This window comes from Medicago truncatula, chromosome 1 (assembly GCF_003473485.1).
Source record: "Medicago truncatula cultivar Jemalong A17 chromosome 1, MtrunA17r5.0-ANR, whole genome shotgun sequence".
Classification (NCBI taxonomy): domain Eukaryota; kingdom Viridiplantae; phylum Streptophyta; class Magnoliopsida; order Fabales; family Fabaceae; genus Medicago; species Medicago truncatula.
The window spans coordinates 17237363-17257175 of NC_053042.1; the positions used below are offsets into that span (position 1 = coordinate 17237363).

Sequence of the window (19813 nt, forward strand, 5' to 3'; positions counted from 1 at the left end):
AAAAGGGATTGAGGGTATGATCTTAGTTGATACATTTTTTTTAGTTTAATTACTGATTCAGTAATAATTCTATCTACAAACATGAATAGTTACTATTTGACTTATTTATATTATATTCCATTTTTATACTGGTCCTGTTAATGTTGGTAACTAAGATTTAACTTTATGGATTTTTTTCTCTTTTAAGATTTAACTATACTATCATGGAAACTCGTGCCAAGCACGGGCTAGAATTCCGTCAATCTTAAAGGAGATAATATTGTGATGTAGCAAAAGTCAGTTAAAGTCCAACATCAGATGAAAGAGAGCAAGTTGAACATCAAAAGAGTGAAGAAACTCATACTTATGTGAATATATGCCTTGACAGGAATACATTAGTTTTGATGATTGACAAAAGAAGTCCTAGAAGAGCAACAATGCAAAAAGCGGAAAAGAAATTCAAGTTATCAAGTCTTGGGTTTTATTTTTATATGTGTTAGGACTTTATTGTAAGTGGTTAAAAAAGCTCTCAAGAAAATAAATCATACACTCCCAGTGATTTTCATTTAAATCTAATTTAGCATGAAAACTATTTTTTACATGAGAAGCCAAAATTTATTTTGAAAATTGCATAATTGGTTTTGACATTAAAAATATTTTGAGCATCATTGTAAATTAATCATAATTTAATTACACCAAAGAAAATGCTCCTGGACGTTTTTCTTTTGGTCCATAATTGATTGAGGAAAATCATATAGTTGATTATGATATGGCTACACATTAAAATGGCTTTATGTATCTTTACCATATCAATGAGATAATCAGCTAGTATGTATTTTGACATAATCCATTATCAGTTATTTAATGCCTCAACGTGTCTTTTTTTCTCAAACCATAATTGACTCTCTTTGGATAATCAATTATGGTGAAACATTTTTTTTGATTTTGTGACCGTTGATCATTAAAGGGAGAATTGCATTCCAACGGCTAGTTGATTTTATCATGCTACGGCTAGTTATATTCTCAAATGAATTTCATTCTCATTTTTGCATATAAATAGATGCTTTGTGTAGCTCATTTAAGAAGAACTAATATTTGCACTAAATATAGTCAAAAATACTTTTACATCACTCTCATTATTTTTACACTTGCTAATTTATTATCTTGAGAGCTATTTTATACTACATAGTTTATCTTGTAGTTCTTGTGCTTCAATTTGTTATATCTACACATTTGGTGTATTACTTTATTATTGTAATTCTTATTTGTATTGGGTGTGATCCCAAGGTTTCAAGAGAGGTGATATCTCTTGGGTTTAGAGGCTCTTCTACAAAGGATTGTTTTGTTTGGAGAGTGCTCGCTATCTTGTAAAGGTTACTAGCTTATCCCGTTTAAAAGCTAGGTTAGTGAAAATCTCAAGGGGCTTTTTCTTGGGGACTAGACGTAGGCCTTGGTGTTTTAGGCCAAACTAGGATAAACTTCTTGTGTCTTTTTCTCTCATCCCTTTATCTCTTTTACTTTATTTGTCATTTATTTTATCTCACCATATCTATTTTCATATTTATTTAAACCTTTTATAAGAACTTTATTTTATTTGGTTAAAATCTTTTTTTAAGTGCTTATCTTAAATCGTTTTCTAAAGAACACAATTCACCCCCCTCTTGTGTGTTTGAAGTCACTTGGTCAACAACTTAGCCTTAAAATTTTGGATGAAAATGTAGTCTCGTTTTCACATGTGGTTGCCCTTTCTCCAATGCGTCGATCCAAATTAGTGTACGCTCCTCCAGAAAGCCCAACGGTGGTATGATATTTTGGTTCAACGTTTTGGGGGAGCGGGAGTGTTTTAGGTGGTGGATCACGAACACGAAGAGTCTGACTTTAATGGAGAGATGTTAATGTGTTCAGTGTAAGTTAAAATTTCACATTGTATGCAAGAGTAGCTGTGAGCGACATATAAATAATATGATCCACGTCGTAATGCCTTGAGACTTTGGATGAAGATGTGATATTAATCTCACTCGTGTGATTACTCTTAGGCTAATGTGATCATACAACTCAATTTAGACTCTCACATAAGTCTCAACATTATGATAATTTGATTTCTATATTTTTTAATGTCGTTTTGTTTAATTTTTTTTATCTTAAATTAATTTTAGTTTTCAAATGTCAAAAAATTATTCAACCATTGTTATATCTGATTCATTCACTTTTGATCTTTGGTGAGATCTTACAATAGAAAAATGTAGATGTGAGATAAAAAAAATACATACATGGCGTCCGGACCCCCGAACTTGAGCCGAGTAAAGAAAAGGTTTAGAGACCTGCTGAAAAAGGTCCACTTTATTTTCAACAAAAACAGACCGGAATCAACGTCAATCAATAGAAATGTCAAAATAAGGAAGAAAAAAAATGTTTGTTAGACATTTTAAATTGTCGTTACATTTTTTTTTTAGGGAAAATTGTCGTTATATTTTTTTAATGAGTATATATTGTAGTAAAATAATTACCCATTAATTCTTAACTCTTTCAATAAATGTATAAAATTATCAGTAACTCGTTGTATACTTTATACTCCCAAATAAAAACAATCACTCCTTATTTGTTTCCCTTATTATTTCTCTCATGTTCAAATTTCTTTTTCGTCTTCTTTATTTTTCTAATATACTTTCTCATTTCTCATGAAAGAAAGAAACAAAAACACTTCTATATAAAATCAACACCAACCCACATTTTTTAACATGTTGTGTCTCTGATCTTATTTGGCTCTCTCACCATATCAGAAATACGGATTGTCTCACAAGTAACAGAGATATGTTAATGTGTCATGTGTAAGTTAAACTTCTACATTGGAAGCAAAAGTATATATTGAGAAACATGAATGTGAGATGACTAATATACATAATGTATTAAGGTTTTAAGGGAAGATGTGGTGTCAATCTCACATGTCGGATTTCTCTTGATCAAATCTGACGATCAATCTATTATAGGCTTGCACAAAACTCCAAACACTATGATGAACTATTTTTTTTAGTTTTTGGATGTCATTAGTTTAATTTTATTATATTAAATATAAGATTTTAGATGTTCACTTTGATGAAAGAAAAAATTATCCAACCTCTACTATTTCAAATACCTTCATTTTTGGTCTTTGGTGAGATCTAGTCATAGAAAAATGTAGATGTGTTATGTTGAATTAACAAATTACATGCTTATAAGACATTTTAAAATGATGTGAAATTTTTTTCAACTCCTTCCAATATCCCATAAAATTATCATGAATCCGCTCTATTCCTAACACTTCAATGGAAAAAACACACACTACTTTTTTCCTTTGTCATTTCTATCATCTTTAAATTTCTTTTTTATATTCTCTCTTTTTCTAATTTTCTTTCTCTTTTTTTATGAAAGATAGGATCATAAACCTCCATCCATCAAAACACTATCAACTCACATTTTTTACAATGTTGTGCCTACGGTTAACCTTATTTGGCTATGTCACCAAATCTCATACGCAAGAGTCTCACACTTATGGGAGAGATGTTAAAGTGTCAATTGTGACTCAAAGTTTCAAATTGGATGCAAGTAAATCTTGAAAAACATATAAGTGAGATGATCAATATACATAATGCTTTAAGGTTTTGGGTGATGATGTGGTGTCAATCTCAGTTGTGTGCTTTGTGATGATCTAACTCATTGCAGGCTCCCTTGAAACTCTAAACATTTTGATAAATTATTTTGTTAGTTTTTTCAACATTGTTTGTAAACTTTTATATTAAGTTGAAGTTTTTTGATGTTTTTCGCTTTCATGCAATATTTTATAATAAATCTCTATTATTTCAACTTCCTTTAGTTTTGGTCTTCGTTAGGATTTCACGATAGAATATTGTTGATGCGTTATGTTGAGTTGACAAAATACTCCCTCTGTCCCATAATATAAGCAAAAAAAACTCATTTTCTTTGTCCCAAAATATAAGCAAAAAAAAAAACAAACTTTTATCCTATTTAATCTTGGTTTTAAAAAAAAAATCATCTTTTCCAATAATTGTTTTTGTTTTTCTCATAAAATTAAATGCAAATTACATTTAATTTTATCTCTCTTTCATTTTCTCCATAACCAATAGCCAATAAAAATTGTTTTTACACCTTCCAATAAAACTTTTTTCAAAAAATGCACCTGCATTTAAGTGTTTTGGTAATGATGGCGATATAAGTGTTTTTTGTAATGATGGAGATATAAGTGTTTTGGTAAATGAAAGAAGTGTACACTTACGACAAAAATGGCTCAACTTCTGGACAATTTAGAAGAACATAGAGATGTGCAGCTTTCATTTCTTTGTCTTGTAGGAAGTAGGTTGTACATTTTTCAGAAGGACGCCCAGGATAATTAAAGATAGACAAAGGTTGTCGGATTGAACAACTTTCGCCTCCATCATCATTTCGATAATAGTAAGACGCAAACGTAGAGGCCTCCTCCACACAAATAGAGCCCTCGACAGAAGATGAGTTTGTGACCTTATCTTTTAAGGTACGAATAAACTTAATAAAATAACTTGAAGACATTAATACAATTATGAGTGCATAGTGACCTCCAATTGGTTTGGTTAAGCTTAATTGTGATGGTGTTTGGAATGGATCTGGTATTCTTGCAGGGTGTAGAGGGCTTCTTCGAGACTCTGATGGTAGATGGATCAAAGGCTGCTTCAAGAAGATTGGAATGTGTGATGCTTTTCATGCTGAAATGTGGGGCATGTACCTAGGTTTGGACATGGCGTGGATGGAGAATACCACTCATCTTATAGTGGAGAGTGACTCAAAGATCTTGGTCGACATGATTACTAAAAATTTCAATTTTGAACGACTCCTACTTTGGTCAGGCGTATTCGACAACTTTTGAGTTTGAGTTGGACTGTCAAAATTACCCATACTTGGCGGGAAGGCAACAGAAGTGCAGATTGGCTTGCTAATTTCAGCATTTCAATGGATTTTCTAGATTTTCATATTCTGAAGACTCCCCCTAGTGAGCTTCAGAGTCTTTTGTTTGATAATATTTTCGGGGCTTGCATGTCAAGGAACGTCCGTTTAATTTCTTAGTTTTCTTTTTCTTTGGGCTTTGCCCTCTTTTGTACCAATATATATATATATTATAATATATTTTCAGCAACAATCTTCTTGAAGCATTAAAAATATATTTGAAACAAATCTTTTATATTTTCTGCATCAATCTTCTCAAAATATTTTTTTTTAAGGAATCTTCTCAAAATATATTTTTACAAAATCTATTTTTGTAAATACAATTCAAATAGCCTTAAACCGACGAAGGAAGCTTCTAGAAACACACGCTTCTTGGATCACAAGTCACATGAATAGTTCTAGAAACCCTAATGATTTTGAGCCAGGCATATTATCCTTCCTATAAATAAACAAATCAACCCGCACAGTCTCACAAGATTACAACTCCAACATCTATTTCAATCTTAGAGAGAACAATGAGCAAAACCCTAGGATTGTTGCTACTCTTTTTTCTCCTCCTATTGACCTCTTTCACAGTATTTGCCGAAGAGTTTGAAACTCTTCCCAATCATTCAGCATCCCCTGCACCCCATGTTCACACTCCTTTACATCCTACTTCTCCTCCTGACCCTTCTATCATAAACTCCATCATCATCACCGCCCTCGTGTTCCTTCCCTTGTTAACCCTCTTCATCAAAGACATTTTAGTCCAACACATTTTAGTCCAACACACCCTTCAATTGCTCCCTCCTTTTGCACCTCACGCACGGTCGCCAATATTGCGTCCCACTTCTATCCCTACAACCTTCATGCCTGCTCAAGTTGTTGTTTATCACAACTTTGCTCCTGCTCTTAACATCCCGCTTCTTGGTAATTTGTTTTTTTAACTTTATTATGCTTATTTTTTAGACATGTCTTTTCTGTTGCTAAAACAAAAATATGACGATTGTTATGATGTTTTCAAAATTGCAGGTGCCATTGCGTAGATCTAATGCAAAAATACTCATAAGGACGGTTCGTGTATAAGGCATTGGACTCACTTCACTTTGATTTTTGATTTTTTAAGGCATGTGTGAAGTTGTTCTATTAGTAAAACATGTAGAAATACCAGTTTACTAGTCTTTTGATTTGATTTGTTATCGAAATTGAGCAGACACTCATAGCCATAGTTTCTAGTCCTTTTATTTTCTTTTAATAACATTGTCTTTTGCTGAAACTCTATGCTAGCTAATAGGTCCACGATTTTGATGAGTTTTTTCACTTTGGAAAAGCGTGGTTTGTATCTATAATGTGATAAATATTTAGTGTAAATGAATCAGTGCCTACTTTTACTGTTCCCAAATTCAAATTATGATATTTCTCCCTTTAGCTAGTTTTCTACTGCTACTTCTCTTGGTTAAATACCAAAACTAATAAGCTTAAATATATTTTTCTCCTTTGTTTTAGATACTTCTCTTGGTTAGATACTAAAAAATTTGTAAATTATGGTTGTCAAATAAGTTGTCAATTAAATTAGTTGTTCAAATAACATTCCTCTACTTAATATGACAAGTACACGTGAATTTATTATTTTTCGATTATAGTAATGTAAAGTGCAACACTACTGCCTTTTCAACCCAATTATTTATTAGTTGTTCAAAAAAAGAAGATTATTATAAAAGTTGTTATCAATTGGTTGTACAAATATCACTGCTCTTTCTCTAATTGTTGAGGTTTGCTTTAATCTTTCCTTCTCTTTTTTAACAAAAAAATATAGACTAACTTGAGTGGGCATAGTTGTTATATATTTTTGGATATAACATAACGATCACAAAAGCTAGGCGTAGCAATATTTTGTATATGCCAATGTGTTCCATGATCATTATGGCATTGTGGACTATCCTCATCCTCATATTGTAATTTCACAATTTCTAATAATTATAAGGTATATGTTTAAATTTCTTTTAATTTGGGTATCAGGTTTTACCTCTTCAAGGTACTTTGTTAAAGTTTGATGGTTTCTGAGTATAGTTACTTCTGAATGGCTTTTATGGCATCATTAGTTCCTTATTGTTAAATTTTTTATCCCAATCTAACAATAATGCTAATAATAATATCCTCCAATTTTGAGTTAGGAGTGTTTTATTAATTTTGTTTCTCTTAATTAACTTTGTAGCGTTTGTTTGGGTACCTTCACAAGATTTCAAAAAAATCAAGAAAATAAACAAGTCACACACACTCACAACTAATCACAAACACCAAAACACCCATTAAGGTAATCCAATATATGGCTGAAAAAATACTATATACTAACAAGATTAATGTCGTAGATATATAAGGAGTGACACACAAGAAACAGAATAAAAAAAATGGACACCGCTGTTACAACAATTCTAATCACCTAATTAAGAATGTATACATGACAGTAGAGTTACAAAAAAGGAAAAAAACCAAAACAGTCTTTGGTTAATTAAACACCCTAAACCCTAAACAACTATTGATTAATTACTTCTTGCTTCTCTCATGTTGGTGCAATAGAAACAAGGGCAAAATCAGTTAGAACATCCAATGAGTTTGTGAAAATCAAACATAACATCTATACTCTCATTAAAACAAGCAGTATTTTGGATCTTCTCGAGTTTGAGTTGAGCCGCTTCTCTTTGATCTTGTCGAACTTGACCCTTCATTTGTCTCCAATTAGACAACGTCTTCTTCACTTCAACATCATCAACAAAAGGACCAACAAGTTTTTTGTAAGGAGTTTGATGATCTTTAACTCTTTCTTCTTTTTCTTTTTCCCAATCTATCATGATCTTTGTGATTGCAACCACATTAACTGAAACAAATTTTCTCTTCTTGACACATTTTCCTTTGATGGAAAATGGTTTTGCCTTGAATCCAACACCTTGATGAATCACTTTCCTTTTGCCTTGACACATTTTAGGGTTTGATCGTAGGGTTTGTGAAAGGAAGGTTTTTTGTGAATACAAAAAGACACCAACACAAAGACACAAGCGGTGAATAAGAATGTAATGGAAGAATGAATGTGTTTTTGTTAGTTAGGGTTTTGGTGTTGTTGTCTAGTTAAACATAAGTAACCTTGATTGAACTGCGGGAAGCTTCCTTCCAACGGTAATAAAATCGTGTAAATAACTAAAAACTAATTATTTCTTTTATATTTTACTATTTACTATTTTTTTTCATTCTATTTTTTATTTTTAAATTGGACCGTTTCTCTAAATTGTAAAATTAATTGCTTGAATTACAAAATTAATTAAGGCTTAAATGCACTTTTGGCCCCCTATATTTGTCGTCGTAGCCATTTTGACCCCTAACAAAAAAAATGCAATTTTTACCCCCTAATTTTACCTTGTTTAGGAAAATATATGCTCTTTTGGCCCCTTATCTTTACAAAAAAGTTGCGATTATGGCCCCTTTTTTGGGACATGTGGCGGCTTCTCAGTATAGTTGGGAAAATTAGTGGGCCAAAATTGCATTGTTTTTGTTAGGGGGCCAAAAATTTTACATGACAAACATAGGGGTCAAAAGTGTGTTTAAGCCATTAATTAATGTATGTGCTGTATTTAATTAACATTAGGGTAAATCTCTCTCTTACAAAATTAATTAATTTACCATTGTTTTATTTATTTATTTATTTTGTTAACATTCTGGTTCCTAGGATAAATGAGACCAAGTAATTTAAAGTTCAACTAAGATATAAGTAAAGTTTTGCAAATAATTGTTCTTCTTCAGGATTCGAACTCGGATTCTCTCGAACGATTCATCATTTGATGGAGTTCATTAATCACTTGAGTTCAATCCTCTCTATTCAAATTAGGTTAATTTAATTTTATTAAACGATTTTATTTTCTTTCTTCAAAAAAAACATTCTTCACTTAGACAACAATCATATGATAATTGAAAATGAGGTTGGGCAGTTCAATTTATTTAAGCTAAGGATTAAAAAAGTTGGAGGTCTAAGGTTTAAACTTAGGCGAGAAGAAAAATAATAATCTAATAACTAATTACTAACCATAGTCATTTAAAGAAAATGAATTAATTGAATATAATCACACGTGTGTCTGTTGTGTCTTTGTTTGACAAGGACAAGTGTGTTAGACAATAGACATGCCTTCGTCGGTGCTACAAATTTTTTATTAGTGTAGCTAGCATAGGCCGTTTATTGCTCAAAATTGAAAACAATTGGACTCAACTCATTCATGCTTATATACACTAATATATCACCTATTCTTCATGATACCATGCATGTTGGAATCTCTGCTTCAACTGATATACTTGCTTGCTAGCTTTCTCATTACATCCTAGGGTGGAGCTTTTAAAGTCAATGGAACAGCACCACCCCTTGATTTGGGTTCACTCCCGCAACTTCTTCAATAGCTGGTATTTCAGTTACAGTTACAGCTTCTGTTATTGCATTGCATGTGTTATATATAGTATTTGGTATTTACCTTTAAAAAAAATCAAGAATGCGAATGTAATATAAGCATGGGAGCTTGCTGTTGGGCCACATTGATACTCCTAAGTCCTATCAAGAGCTCAACAAAGCTACAAAAGGTTTGAAGGTTTCAAGGAGAAAGAGTTATTTGGGACGGGTGGTTTTGGCAGAGTTTACAAAGGAACATTGTCAAAATAAAAGATCCAAGTAGCTGTTTAGAAAATGAACCATGAATCAACACAAAGGCCGAGGGTATTCGTGTCTGAAATCACCAACATGGGCTCGCTTTGCCACCGTAGTTTGGTTCAGTTATTCGGGTGGTGTTGCCGCAAAGGTGACCTACTTGTGTATGATTTCATGGCTAAAGGAAGCTTAGACTGGTAGTTTTTTGATGAGGCAAAATCCAACTTATCTATCACATTGTATTTTGTCTGAGTGTGTGGATGAGAATGGAGGCTCGTAGGTTGTGATACTCTCTGGAGCCATGAAACGACAGCGCATGCTGCTAGGTTGATGGAAGAGGTAGAGGGATTTGAGGAGTGCGTGTTAATGCAGGTCTCGGTAAAATGATTGATCATCTCTCTTTACATTCTTCAACGTACATCATGCGATTTATATCTATCTTATTTCAGATTTGAGTTGCATTTTGAAGTAAAACTAGTGTTCATAACACATGCAACGGAATAAAGTTTGGATCTATTTTGCGCTTAAATTATAAAATTGTAAATTAGATACTAAAAGTGTACCTTTGTATCAATTCTTGAAGCATGAAAAATTCTTCAATGATATGAAGACTCTACGTGTATCCACACCGAGACCAATTCTTACGCTCAACCTTTGAGTAGTGGAACTAGAAAACTAGAGCATATTTCTTGTTGTTGTGTTGTTTTGATCAAATCATTTAAGGTCTATTTATAGGTCACACACACTACTATCAAATAGAATGTGTTAACTCATCTTAGTGATTCTTTTAAATTCATATGGTCAATCATTGTAAATGCAATTAACATATGTTAATGCTAATTTACTTAAAAAAAAAAAAAAAAAACGTGTTTGACTAATATGAAGACATTGATCATCTTTAACTTCATATAATTGTGTTTAATACACATAAAGATCATTTCCATATGTGTACACAATTGACCATATGAATAAATTAAGAATCTCCGACATACAATTTAATTTTTTTTCATTTATTTCAAAAATAAATAATTATAATATGCTCACATATATTATTTGTATTATTTGTATTCTTTGTACTAGCAAAAAATACAATAATATTCCACTTAGAAAATTTATATTTTGATTAATTAAATTCTTCAATTTAATCATCAAATAATATAGTTATTCTTTAGTAAGAATTAGAGCACTCGTTTGCGTGTGACCCTATAGGTTCAATACTAAACTGGTAATAGATTAATCAAATTAATATATTAATCAAGGTAGGCGTCTAGTAACACTCCTTAACGTCCAGGTAGTATGAAGTATTATTTTACTTTCAAGAACCAAATAGAATGACATAATATTTTTCTTCCGTCGTTACAACTCTTGTTAACTCTAGAGCATGGTACAATTGTCAAACTCTAATAAGTTAACATATATGACTTAAGAAACTCATTTCTTCTTTCATTTAGTTTCCCTGGCCAGGGTTTTGATTTTATCATAGAGTTCAAACTCATTACCAAGAGTTGACGGATCCCATCTTGATTAGTCATAAATTATACAAGCATTTAATCGTATCCAATATCCTTTCAACTAGCACCCTAAGGTATTAGGTGTTCATAATCAAAATACAATAAATAACATGTTAATTACTATGACAATCTCAGGTCAAAGAAAATTATTATATTCTTTCTTGAGAACTTTTCTATTGACATTTTTGTGGTAATATCGACCATTAGAAATTCTCAGTTGAGTCAGTTCAATGATCATATCACTATATGCATCATCTATATATGTAATTTAATAAATGAGATATATTAATCTTTATCCAATAAAGACTATCACATATATATTGATCTATCCGAATTATTGATGTCCTACTCACAATAATCATACGATCAAGAACAATTTAGATTAAAAAATAATAAAATACTTGTTTCTCATTATCGTAATCTCTATCATGATAACAAGTCCATAGTTTTAATCAAGGACTTTATCAAATTAACTATTTCACTAAACAGTAAATAAGATAATGAATATTTGTTAAGTCTAAAATTTGTTACATAATTGATTGGATCTTGGGCATCTCCAACACATTTTGCATTGGAGGATTTGTACTCATCCATTTGTTCATGTCATTAGTATTATACAAATTGTAATTAAATTGAGCATTGATAGAAGAGTTTCCTATGAACCTCAATGACTATATTTTTGAGCATGTGAGTAATTAAATTGTTCTTCTCAATACCATTCAGTTTTTTGTTTATTTATTGCACCTCAGTAAAAGAGTAAGGAGTTTTATGGCCAAACAATCGAGGCGATTTCTTAATCTACAGTCGTGCTAATCGAGGCTTTGGAAGACAATTACAACCAAAGAATGAAAACTGAAATTAACTAAGACATTGTCCGACTAAAAAAGAAAAGGAAGAAGAAGATGATCAGAGGAATCAAGAAGAGAGAGGTTGACTTCACACATTCCATGCCTTACTGCAGGCTTGCTTTGTGTGAGTCAGATAGGTTCTTGCTTGCTTGGCTCTGTCGTGCTAGCAGGTTCATTACCTTCCTCTTTAAATCAACCTTAAGGTTGAATATAGGGTCCTGCTCTTTACATTCCTGGTTGGGCATAGGCAATGGATGTAGAAGACCATCACGAGGAATGTTTTCTTTTTTTTGTTGTTGTTGGGAAATGACACACCGTCGCCCAAATTGTAAAATTGAACCACCACTCTAGCAATTTGTTCCGGAAAATACATTGTTTGATTTGTAAAATTGTTGGAGGAACAAGACAAATCAAACTGAAATTTTTGTCCTTCGCCAAATCACCGCACAACTTTTTGTAGTACATATAGGTTGTTTAAAATAATAAAATAACATTTTGTACATCAAAAATCGTACAAGACCAAAAATTATTTAATACATAAAAATTTATCTTATGTTCTTTTATCTTGTGCTGTGTTGTTCTATTTTGTGGTGTTCTGTCCAGTGCTTACTGTTTTGAACTTATAAGATATATCGATAAAAAATAAGTTTGGAAATTTACTTATAATCAAAACGGGTTATGAACCGAATCCGAACCGGTTTGGACCCATTTCTCATAAAAATAAAAATAAAAATAAAAATATGTGGTTTGTTTACTATCCATAAAAATCTGAAGTTATTTTTTTTGTTTATAACCATAAAAATCATTTTAAAAGAAATTAGTTTTAACGTATACATGTGTTACCTTTTTGTTTTTCAAAAAAATAGATTTTGACAAAATTCTTTTTTGTTTTTAAGAAGTTAAATTAACCTATCAAAATTGACACGAGATAATCGAATTTGACGTGAACACATTCCTAGATCCCAAGTCATATCAATAGGCCAACTCAAATAAATAGGTAGATTTTGAAAAAGTTAATTTTATTAGTATTTCATTTTATGGGCAAAATAATCTTTTTGGATAAAGTTATTTTTCTAAAAATACTAAACAAACATTTAACAAAAAAAACTGAAACAAACGGGCCTTAGTTAACTACGCACACCCCTGTCCATAACCATTTCTCCACACACATAAGAAACTAGGGTTTCAGTATTCATTCACTGTGTGCGTGTGTTCTTGCCGCCCCTAGCTAAATCTGCAAACATGGCTACCCAAATGAGCAAAAAGCGAAAGGTTAGTTCTCAGATTCGTTAATCTTAATCCAATTCTTCTCTATTACCAGTAATTCTTAATTTGATTTGGTTTGTGTTGTTGCAGTTCGTCGCTGACGGAGTTTTCTTCGCTGAATTGAATGAGGTTTTGACAAGAGAGCTTGCTGAAGATGGTTATTCTGGTGTTGAAGTTAGGGTTACCCCTATGCGCACTGAGATCATCATCAGGGCTACTCGTACCCAAGCTGTTCTCGGTAACTCATTTCATCAATCTTCTTTCAATCTGATTTATTTTTGTTTCATTTTCGGTTTTTTCTTATGATTTATGCAATTGTTGTATATGGTTACATGATTTCGTCATTTTGATTTCATTTGTTTTTCCCTAATGATAATGACAATGATTTTTTTGTTCTTGTTTTGTTTTGGATTTTATATATGATTGATATATGAAAATGTTATTTATGGTTATGAATATGTGATTTTAGTTTTATTTGTATTTTTCTCCTCTAATTATGTATGATAATGATTTTTTACTTAGGTTTTTTCTAGATGTTATGTATGATTATGTATATTAGGTTTTTGTCTAGATGTTATGTATGATTGATTATGAATATGTGATTTTAGTTTTATTTGCATTTTTTCCTTTCAATATGTATAATGAAAAAAAAAATGCATCATAATGATTTTCTTACTTTTTTTTTTTTTTCTTTTTCTTCTAGTGATATATTATTTTTGTTTTAATTTGGGTTTTAATCATGTGATAAATGATATATGATTTGCGTTTTATTTTGCGTTTTTGTGATTTATAGGCGAGAAGGGAAGGAGGATTAGAGAGCTGACCTCAGTTGTGCAGAAGAGGTTCAAGTTTCCTGAAAACAGTGTTGAGCTTTACGCTGAGAAGGTCAACAACAGGGGACTTTGTGCCATTGCTCAGGCTGAGTCTCTCCGCTACAAGCTTCTCGGCGGTCTTGCTGTTCGCAGGTATATAAACATAACATGTAACAATGCTTGAAATTATGCAATTGCTTTTAATGAAATAAATCTCACAGATATATATATATATATATATATATATATATATATATATATATATATATATATATCTGTCGAAGTTAAATATTATTAGGAGAAACAATTGGAACTGATTCTTTTCTGTGATTATGAATTTGTACCATATTTGTTTATGTTTAGCTATGGTGGAAAAGTAAAACCCATTCTAGGTTCTTAAAATGTTCAGCATTCAGTTTTTTTCTTTGTAAAATAGATCATGAATAGTCAACATGAACCATATATATATATATATATATATATATATATATATATATATATATATATATATATATATATATATATATATATAAATTTCAACACTCAAAGCTGTCTTCGATGTTTTTTGTATTATTGTTTCTTGATTTTTTAATTTTAATAGAGTATTGAAGTATTTGTAGACTTTTTTTAAAGAGGACTAAACTATGCTGTGCATTTTTCTTGGGCATTAGAATGAATCTTTAATCTTGATTTAAACTAGTCTGGCCATATATGCTTTATGAGTCCCAAATTAGGGTGGCATTGAAAATTTTTGCGACTGCTTTGTCCTGTGATTGGATACAAGACATGTGACTTTACCATTTCTTTAGACTAATTTTCTCTCTTGCTCAAAACATTACTCACCATCTCCTTATTCTGAAAAACAAAATGTGATGTTTGCTGATTACTATCTAACCTGTTTTATGTTTTGCTATGTGCTATAAAACTGAAATCATTTTTCTTTTTTTATTCCAATGTTATTTGTTGACTAATTGTATTACAGTGAAGTTCTATTAGCTTCAACATATGCTCATATTAATTGATACACTTAATCTGCAACTACTGTAACATGGTGATTTTCTTTTTGGAGATTGCATGTTTTCGGTCCACATCTTAAATCCCTCTTTTTGTACCGATACATTTCAATTTTCCTTTTACTGGTGTGTATTTCCAATGGTGGTAATTAAAAATTTCCCATTTTTGATTTTCTTGAATACAATTTTGTGCTAACATAATAAACTGTGTCTCTAACTATTTCTTTCAGGGCCTGCTATGGTGTGTTGAGGTTTGTCATGGAAAGTGGTGCCAAGGGTTGTGAGGTTAGTTACACATGCACTGCTTTGAAATCCTATTTGTTGTATTGTGATCTGTAATGAATATTGGTTGTAATTGCTGTATCATTTGAGCAGGTTATTGTCAGTGGAAAATTGAGGGCCCAAAGAGCCAAATCCATGAAGTTCAAAGACGGTTACATGATTTCTTCTGGACAACCAGTCAAGGACTACATTGACTCTGCTGTGAGACATGTTCTCCTTAGACAGGTTAGCTTATCATCTAAGAACCTTATTGGTTTTCTTTTGCCTCTTGCATTTCATGTTGGTCATTCATTTGGTTTGTTATGGATTTATGTTGCTAATGTTTGTGTCGTTTGTGTTGTAGGGTGTTCTCGGCATTAAGGTGAAGATCATGCTCGACTGGGATCCTAAAGGAAAGCAGGGCCCTAAAACTCCCCTCCCTGATATTGTCACCATTCACACTCCAAAGGAAGAGGAGGAGTACATCAGGCCTGCTGCTGTTGTGGCCAATGATATCGAGGTCCCTGTCCCAGTCCCTGTTGTTTGAAAATGTTTCGATTTGCTTTGGAGTAGACCTTTTAATTAGCGATGCGTCTGGTTTGACTGTTTTGTTACATTCAGTAATTGTTATCAAAGACTTCTGCAATTTTTGTAGTTTTCAGTGTTTGTTGTCCAAGACCTTCGCAATTTTTGTAGTTTCAGATTTTCTAAAATATTGTTATACTAAGTTGCAACTTTGCAAGTATTTAAGCATTAATTAATTGTTATTTTTTAATATGATCTTACTAAAGAAAATTTCCCACTAACATCTTTATGTTCATTATCTCAAATTTGCATCTCAGTTTTGTTGATGCAATTTTGAGAATTTTACAAAGTCACATGCATTGTAGCATTTTCAAGGATTGTATGAGCATTTGCATGTTTAATTGTTCTAGAGGATTGTTGGGGCATTTGCATGTTTAGTTGTTCAATTCAATTTTTAATAATAAGCTATTCTGTGTTTGTAAAATAATCTCAATGTAGTTTAAGGGGTACCACAAAATGTTTGTAATTCTTGTAAGATCGCATCTAATTTTGCTTGTAAAATTTTAAAAGCAAAATCTAATTTTATTTATGAGTCGAACATAAATATTGATGTTTTATCTCACCTCAATGTGTTTTTTCAATCAGCAATTAAATTTGCTTGCTTATGCAGAACCAAAAAAATTAGGGGACATAAATCTAACTAGAATAAGAAGAAAAAAACTCATTACATAAAATATTTTATTTTTATATTCTCCAATATAGTCTTTATTTGTTACATGACAGCTTCAATAACCAACAATACGTATGTTTGAGAAAGTGTTACCTTGTTGGTCAGATATGAGAACATTGGGTATAGCAGAACCACTTGAGCGTCATGTAAGAATGGTGGTCGATATCTCACGGTGTTGGTGGTGAGTTAGGGTTACAATAAAAACAATTTTTTTGTACAAATAGTTTTAAGTTAAAATTGTTTTAAATTTAGTAAAAAATACTAACTGAAACTCATTTTACCGACTTGTATATAGTTTCAAATCTAAATTTGAAAATACTTTTTTTCAATTTGAAGTGTTTTCAAACATTTTAATTCAACAAAAAAATCACTATAAGAGATAAAATAGTTTTACGTCAAATCAAAACTCATGTTATTACCACCAAAGCTATTTTGTGATCATCATTTAAAAATAAATTTCTTGTTCTATTTTTTGGATAGACAAAATGACAATACACGTTAGAAACTTATACACACAAATAAAAGAGTCAAGGTTTGAACCTTAATCATGATATCCAACCTACCAATTTTGACATTTTTACCTTGTTCCTCTTTTAATTATGCTAAAATATATATTTAAAAAATCAAGTGATAAAACTAATTGATTAATAAACTTCAATGTCTCCGTGAACTTAACTCAGTTGGTAGGGACATTGACACATTACATAATATAATTTTGGTAGATAGACGAGATGACAAAGTCATCATAAACTCACACACAAAATGGAGGTACCGGGGGTTCGATCATGACATCTGGCCTAACGATTTCGGCATTTTTGCCAGTTGAGTTAGGACTTATATAACCTCGGACATCTTTCTTGTTCACCTTAAAAGTGAATTTTTAACTACTAAATTATTTAAGTAAAAATAAACTTCAACTAAACGAACAAAAGAAAGAGTTTAAAGAAAAAAAATATTAAAAAAAAATAAAAAATGCATAGTACCCTAAAATAACTCACCGTTTGCTTGTATTTGGGTTGGACTGAGATAATTTCGACCCATGTCCATGACCCGAAGCCCAAACTCCAAAATTAGGGTTTCCACTCTTCTTCGCCGTTTATGAACCCATTTCTTCTATATAAGTATCAAAATGTCGCTATGAGGTTGGAAAAAAGAAATCGCTCTTCAGAACCTTAATTCAGACCCAAAAAAATTATTTCCACTCTTCTTATGTTGTTAATATTGATTTTCTTTTATGTGTTTCATGTCTACAAACATTTGTGAATATGTTTTTTGTTTAAGATTAGATTGTTTCATTTTGTCATCTATAAAGCAGATCGGCTACTTTGTGCCATGTTTGTGTCGGAAGATGACTAAATCATTTTATATCCTCTGTATGTTACTATAACTCATGAATTTAATTTATATTCATGGGTTTACATTTGTGGGTACATTTTTTTGTTTCACTTGTTTTTCCTTCTGCTGGGTTTGCTTCTATATCTTTTTCTTATGAAATTGTTTTTGTTATAACACTAGATCTGTCATCTACAAAGCAGATTGGAATTTATTTGCCAATTTTGTGTCGGAAGATGACTAAATCAATTTATTTCCTCCATTTCATAATTTCATGGATTTGTTATATATTCATTTGGTAATGTTGAGGGATAGTATATTTTCTTTAGCATTTTAAAAATTGGAATCCTTAGGACTCAATTGTTGCAACTGGGTTTCTCAATGCTATTGTTTAACAAACTCTTGTTTGAGGGGTTTGGGTGAGAGACATGTATTGAGAGGTAATCTTGCCCCTAATGCTATGTTATATATGTATCTTTCCCTTTACCCTTTCAAACAATAATTTGTTAATTGCTGTTCCAATCTTCTCATACCTTAGAAGAAGGCACTGAGAAGAATTCCGCACAATACAAGCCTTTACTAGTAGGACAATTAAAAGAGAACATGGAAGTTAAAAGAGATTCTCCCATTCATTTATCAGCTATTGTTATCTTTTTATCATACACCCTCTCTCCAAAATTAGCTGTTCTCTTTCTTAATTTATTTGTTTCAAACTATTTGTCGTTATTTATACGGTTAAATATTTTTTTTTATCCCTATAAATATACAATCCTCTCTAAAAATTTTCATTTCAACTTTTAGGATGAATTTATAAAATTATCTTTTGTTACCAACATGGGAAAATTAAAAGAGCTTTTTCATGACAAAAAAAAGAATTTTTTACAATAAAATAAATTTCATTCATTCAAATGTTAAAATAAGCAAAATATAATCAAAAGCATCCATATTTGAGATCATAACTAATGATTAACATAGACAAACATACGATAATACATATAAGTAAGAGATTCTTTCACATATGATTGAACATTAATAACAATGTAAGATCCTTGGTCTTTAATACCATCCAGCTACGGACAAAGATATTTGCAAATGTTTGCTCAATTCGACTATAAGAGGTCTCATGTATGACCAATTACATCGCATGCTCATAAATAAAAGCACAAACCCCTGTCAAGCATTTCAACAAACACATGAGAGATACACTTAACACAACAAATAGTAACAAAACATGACAGCGAAATCATAAAAAAAACCATCATGACCTATAGATCTCAAACTATGTATGTATCGATGGAGTATCCAAAGTCCGTCCTTGTCATAGTGTCGAGGCGGGGCGGTTGGAGGATGTTTCAACATCTGACATGGCAGCTATTAAGCCGAAATAAAGAGGTGGCGGTTGGGGTTGGAGATGATCCATGGAAGAATGAATTATAAGAGTCCGGATCCGTTGGAAATAGCTTTTGACTACGAAAGACTGCAACTCCATGCGTGGAAATTGGCAAAGTTGATTCGGTGTGAGAAAATTATAGCAACTGGTTGAGGAATAGGGGAAAGTTAAGTTGGTTAGAGGAAAACCCACCATCATGTGAAATTGGGAATGCATTTAAAGCATGAAGGTATTGAAACTAAAAAGGAATCTTAGAGTTGAACGAAGAGAGTAATAAATGGTGCATGGTTAGGCACGGATGATTGGGGCTAGAGAAATACTAACAACACATATTACCAAATTTATATGGGACCCATGTGAATTTTAACCAATTAGAAGGTGCTAGAATGTGTGTTGCTAGCCTTCCTCTTGAGGCATTGACGGCGCCACTAATCGTACCTAATTAGAAGGTGGTTGTCGGTGCTTTCTTTAATGCGGTGGTTCATGGTGGTGAGAGTACTTCAGTGAGCGTTGGACCG

At 31.7% G+C, this 19813-nt stretch overlaps 1 protein-coding gene across 1 annotated transcript; it reads left to right on the forward strand.

Moving 5' to 3' along the window:
* The first annotated feature begins 13077 nt into the window (after positions 1 to 13077).
* On the forward strand, positions 13078 to 16093 carry LOC11434469 (40S ribosomal protein S3-3). Its single transcript, XM_003590075.3, has 6 exons — positions 13078 to 13238; positions 13323 to 13470; positions 14026 to 14197; positions 15288 to 15342; positions 15433 to 15564; positions 15683 to 16093. The coding sequence occupies exons 1-6, from the start codon at positions 13209 to 13211 to the stop codon at positions 15863 to 15865; spliced, it is 720 nt and encodes a 239-aa protein (XP_003590123.1). The 5' UTR covers positions 13078 to 13208; the 3' UTR covers positions 15866 to 16093.
* The last annotated feature ends 3720 nt before the right edge of the window (positions 16094 to 19813 follow it).

What these genes read in the sequence shown, in the direction of transcription:
- LOC11434469 (XM_003590075.3), top strand. Translation starts at nt 13,209, where the DNA reads ATGGCTACCCAAATGAGCAAAAAGCGAAAG. An exon ending in GGCGGTCTTGCTGTTCGCAG is followed by an intron (nt 14,198 to 15,287) that starts GTATATAAACAT and finishes TATTTCTTTCAG; the next exon opens with GGCCTGCTATGGTGTGTTGA. An exon ending in GACATGTTCTCCTTAGACAG is followed by an intron (nt 15,565 to 15,682) that starts GTTAGCTTATCA and finishes TTTGTGTTGTAG; the next exon opens with GGTGTTCTCGGCATTAAGGT.